This window comes from Danio rerio, chromosome 19 (assembly GCF_052040795.2).
Source record: "Danio rerio strain M-AB ecotype USA chromosome 19, GRCz13ab, whole genome shotgun sequence".
NCBI lineage: Eukaryota > Metazoa > Chordata > Actinopteri > Cypriniformes > Danionidae > Danio > Danio rerio.
Genome location: NC_141039.2, coordinates 1,417,501 through 1,422,500, shown reverse-complemented (window position 1 = coordinate 1,422,500; position 5,000 = coordinate 1,417,501). Strand labels below are relative to the sequence as shown.

At 38.5% G+C, this 5,000-nt stretch overlaps 1 protein-coding gene across 4 annotated transcripts in view; it reads left to right on the top strand.

Moving 5' to 3' along the window:
• The window catches only part of slc39a4 (solute carrier family 39 member 4), a 26,625-nt gene that overhangs the window by 10,159 nt on the left and 11,466 nt on the right, over positions 1–5,000 (top strand). For all 4 annotated transcript variants that reach the window (XM_088651440.1, XM_088651441.1, XM_088651442.1 and 1 more), the window contains exons 6-7: positions 1–32; positions 3,298–3,483. The exon at positions 1–32 is cut by the window's left edge and continues 141 nt beyond it. In XM_088651440.1, coding sequence (XP_088507566.1) covers positions 1–32; positions 3,298–3,483 — 218 coding nt within the window. The remainder of the gene's footprint in view (positions 33–3,297; positions 3,484–5,000) is intronic.

Sequence of the window (5,000 nt, the reverse complement as noted above, 5' to 3'; positions counted from 1 at the left end):
CCGGAGACGCTCTGCTGCATCTGCTGCCCGCCGTGAGGAAAACACAAACACACACACACAAACACACACATACATTACAAACACACGACACCCTGACCACCAATTCAGAATTGTACATTATATGAAAGTTAAATTATGTGGAATAGTGGCTCAGTGGTTAGCACTGTGGCCTCACAGCAAGAAGGTCGCTGGTTCAAGTCCCGGCTGGGTCATTTGGCATTTCTGTGTTGAGTTTGCATGTTCTCCCGGTGTTGGCGTGGGTTTCCTCCAGGTGCTCCGGTTTCCTCCACAGTCCAAACACATGCGCTATAGGGGAATTGATGAACTAAATTGGCCATAGTGTAGTGTGTGTGTTAGAATAAGTGTGTATGGATGTTTCCCAGTTGCTATGGTAACACAACAACTATAGTCATTGATCTGTTATGGTGATTCTATAGTTGCCATGGTAACAGCAACTATAGTAATTAATCTGTTATGGTGAATCTACAGTTGCCATGGTAACAGCAACTATAGTAATTAATCTGCTATGGTGATTCTACAGTTGCCATGGTACCAGCAACTATAGTAATTAATCTGTTATAGTGATCCTACAGTTGCCATGGTAACAGCAACTATAGTAATTAATCTGTTATGGTGATTCTACAGTTGCCATGGTAACAGCAACTATAGTAATTAATCTGTTATGGTGATTCTACAGTTGCCATGGTAACAGCAACTATAGTAATTAATCTGTTATGGTGATTCTACAGTTGCTATGGTAACACAGCAACTACAGTAATCGATCTCTTATGGTGATTCTACAGTTGCTATGGTAACAGCAACTATAATGATTAATCTGTTATGGTGATTCTACAGTTGCTATGGTAACACAGCAACTACAGTAATCGATCTCTTATGGTGATTCTACAGTTGCTATGGTAACAGCAACTATAGTCATTGATCTGTTATGGTGATTCTATAGTTGCTATGGTAACAGCAACTATAGTCATTGATCTGTTATGGTGATTCTATAGTTGCTATGGTAACATCAACTATAGAAATCGATCTGTTATAGTGATTTAACAGTTGCTATGGTAACACAGCACCTATAGTAATTGATCTGTTATGGTGATTCTACAGTTGCTATAGTAACACAGCAACTATATAAATATAAACAAATGAGCAAATACTGGACATCTCTACAACTGTAGGGTATATTATACTACAATACACCACAGTTTACTGTAGTGAAAACTAAAGTAGACTACAGTACTACAGTTAATACTGCAGTATGGTTGGGCAATGAGCATTCACACTAAATTACTATAGAATTTTTTCTCTAGTGTGTTTTTTCTCTGTTGTTTTCATGTTAATGTGAAACTATAGTCAGTGCATTCTGAGACTAAAGCTAAACAGAGCATTATTGTTCGTCTGTGTAGACACAAATATATTTATTGTTATCGTGCATGGTGTGAAAAGGCCCTAATCCTCCTCTGACGGCCTTCATCATTGGTCTGCACTACTCTAAGACTGTTCTCAGAGCTGTACAAGTGTTGCTTGATCAGGACAGTATAGCTCTCCGCGGTGGCTCTGGCACCCGTTATTTCCCCGGAGCACCACTTTCGCCCACATTCCCTCATCCGTTTAGATCCGTGTCAACAGAACTGCGGCCTGTCATCGCATGTCAGCGGCCCGAGCGGAGAATAAGCAGATCGCTGCGGGGAACACAACTCACTTATTGAGCTCAGACAGAATCACAGTACAGAACAGCTGGGAAATCAAAAATCGGAAGTGCCACCGAATCAGAATGTTCAGATGTTTTTGGATGTTAGAATCAATAGGTTAGTCTTAAAGAGCAGGTCACGTGGTATTTGACATGTTTGGAGTCTTCTACAGCAGGTTTAAAGGAAGCTAGTGAGTCTCCCAACATGTGTTTAAGATTAGAATCATTCATTTTCCTTATATGGGATATGTTTTACACAGCAGATTCCCTTCCAGCTGCAACCCACTACTGGGAAACACCCATACACACTCATTCACACACATTCACATACTACGGCCAATTTAGTTCATCAGTCCCCCTATAGCGCATGTGTTTGGACTGTGGGGGAAACCGGAGCACCCGGAGGAAACCCAGTGCTTATAGTCTGTTAACCCCTGCCCTTTTTATGAGTCAACTGTACTCTGATTGGTCCGCTGGCTAGTTCTGTTTTGATGGGGGTTTCTGTGTTGGAAATGAAACCCATATTTCAATTTTTATAAATTAATTAATCAACATTTATTTATTTATTTTTATTTTTATTTTTTTTATTTATTTACTCATTTATTTATTTATTTATTTATTTATTTATTTACTCATTTATTTATTTACTCATTTATTTATTTATTTATTTATTTACTCATTTATTTATTTATTTATTTACTCATTTATTTATTTATTTATTCATTTATTTATTTATTTATTCATTCATTCATTCAATTATTCATTTATATTCAATTTCAGTTCTAGATTTTGATTGGCAGAGCTGTGACCTAAACAAAACACCATTGGCTATCTGTAAAAAGGGGGAGGGGCTAATTCTCATTTTAAGCCGAAATTTTGGCGTGACAATTTTTTGTTTGTTTGTTTGTTTAGCCTTAAATTTTAGGTTTGTTGTATTATTTTATTTTATTAATCTTATTTTTAAAAAGGGGAGGAGCTACCTGCTGCCCCACCCCATCTTCTTTCACCTGAAATTGATAGAAAGATTTTTTTTTTTGCCTTAAATTCTAGTTTTAGTTTTAGTTATTTTTTGTTTGTTTTATTTAATATTTTCCATTTTAGTTTAAAAGTTTTTGTCATTTTGTTTTAAGTTTTTATATTTTTCATGTTCCCCTTTTTTATGATTAAAAGAGCTGTGACATAAACAAAACACCATTGGCCATCTGTAAAATAGGGAGGGGCTAATTCTCATTTTAAGCTGAAATTTTGGCGTGACAATTTTTTTTTGTTTGTTTGTTTGTTTGTTTAGCCTTAAATTTGAGGTATGTTGTATTATTTTATTTTATTTAATCCAATTTTGTTTTTACTTTATATTTTCCATTTTAATTTGTAGATTTCTGTCATTTTAGTTTTTATATTTTTCAATTTCAGCTTTTTGATTGGCAGAGCTGCGACATAAACAAAACACTATTGGCTATTTTAAAAAGGGGAGGAGCTAATTGCCATGCCCCGCCCCTATCTCCTTCTTCAGCTGAAATGACATCACACATTCAACAAGCTTCAATTTCGAGGCTCTTCAGTGGACATTTACCGTATTTCTGTGCATCTGTGTGCAGTTCCTAGGCCTCCACGTTCATGAAGAAGGAAACGATCACAAAGACCACAACTTTGACTACGTGTACAAGCTGCTGGTGCTCATTGCGGGCATTTATTTCTTCTACCTGATGGAGAGCATATTTTCCATCATCACTAGCCCACAGCATCATCATCATCACCATCATCATAACCATAACCATGAAGAAGTGAGTATTTCCTCAAATCATTCACACACTCTAAAAAACATTGGGATTATTTTTTTCTACCCAAATAGTTTCAACCCAGCTCTTTGGGTCAAATCAACTCACAGCAGGGGCTGACTGGGATACCACATATTATGTACTAATTTGTTTACATGCAATGAAAATAGTGTAGCATAAACACAGATTACTTGCATTTTCAGATGATTGAAATAAGATTTATGGTCATAGCAGCCTTTAGTCAGACCTTTCTGAATTTTTTTATTTCTTACTAGCGCTCTGTGTCTGCCTTTTTAATTTAATAAATTTGCATTTTTGGAGCCTTGGTGTTGCCGCCTTTGATTAACATTAAATTTCTTACTAGCATCTATTGTACTCCTGTAATCAAAGCTGCACATCCCCCACTGTACTCCAGTAACACAGAATCAAAACAACACAACTGTTGAATCTTTCGCGGGCATTTTTGGATCAAATTAACCTATTATTTAAGTAAAATTAACCAATTATTGGGTAGAAAAAAAACAAACCACCCCATAGCAAAATTTCTCTGGCCCAGATCTGGCCCACACCATCAGCGTTTGCTTGGCCCACATGCCGCAGTGAATTACGGTACATGACTGGCCAAGTCTCAGCCAAGTTAATAACCCATAACTGGGCCTGAACTGGGCCGATATGTTGGTGTGTTACGACTGCAATGTTTTTTATAAACCCATGAAGCATTTCGCTGTATAGCTGTGCTTTTTCTTGAAGCGACCTGATTGATAGAATTTTTTCTTTGCTCAAAAATAATATAAATGTATTTTAAAAGTGGGTCAAGCTAGGCCAAACTTATGTGGCCCACAAGTACATTTAAACATCTGGGCCAAACACTACATTTGAGATCTGGCCCAAGTACTGAGTGCTGCCAGTAAGACGGTGCCACCTCAGCCAAACCTGGGCCATGTTTGGCCCATATGTTGCATGCCAGTGCCAGACGAATGCCTGCTGTGCCAGCTTTATGCCAAATCTGGGCCAGAATTCGTGGCTACCTTGGCATTTATGGGGTTAAAAATAACCCAAATACTTGGGTTAATTTAACCCCTGATGTGTTTAAAAACTACCCCAATTTGGGTAGTTTTAAACCCTGTGTTTTTTAGAGTGCACTGGATCAATATTAGGCGAAGTAGTGGCGCAGTAGGTAGTGCTGTCACCTCACAGCAAGAAGGTCGCTGGGTCGCTGGTTCGAGCCTCGGCTCAGTTGGCGTTTCTGTGTGGAGTTTGCATGTTCTCCCTGCGTTCGCGTGGGTTTCCTCCGGGTGCTCCGGTTTCCCCCACAGTCCAAACACATGTGGTACAGGTGAATTGGGTAGGCTAAATTGTCCGTAGTGTGTGAGTGTGTATGTGTATGTGTGTGTGTGGATGTTTCCCAGAGATGGGTTGCGGCTGGAAGGGCATCCGCTGCGTAAAAACCTGCTGGATAAGTTGGCGGTTCAATCATCTGTGGCGACCCCCGATTAATAAAGGGTCTAAGCCGACAAGAAAAT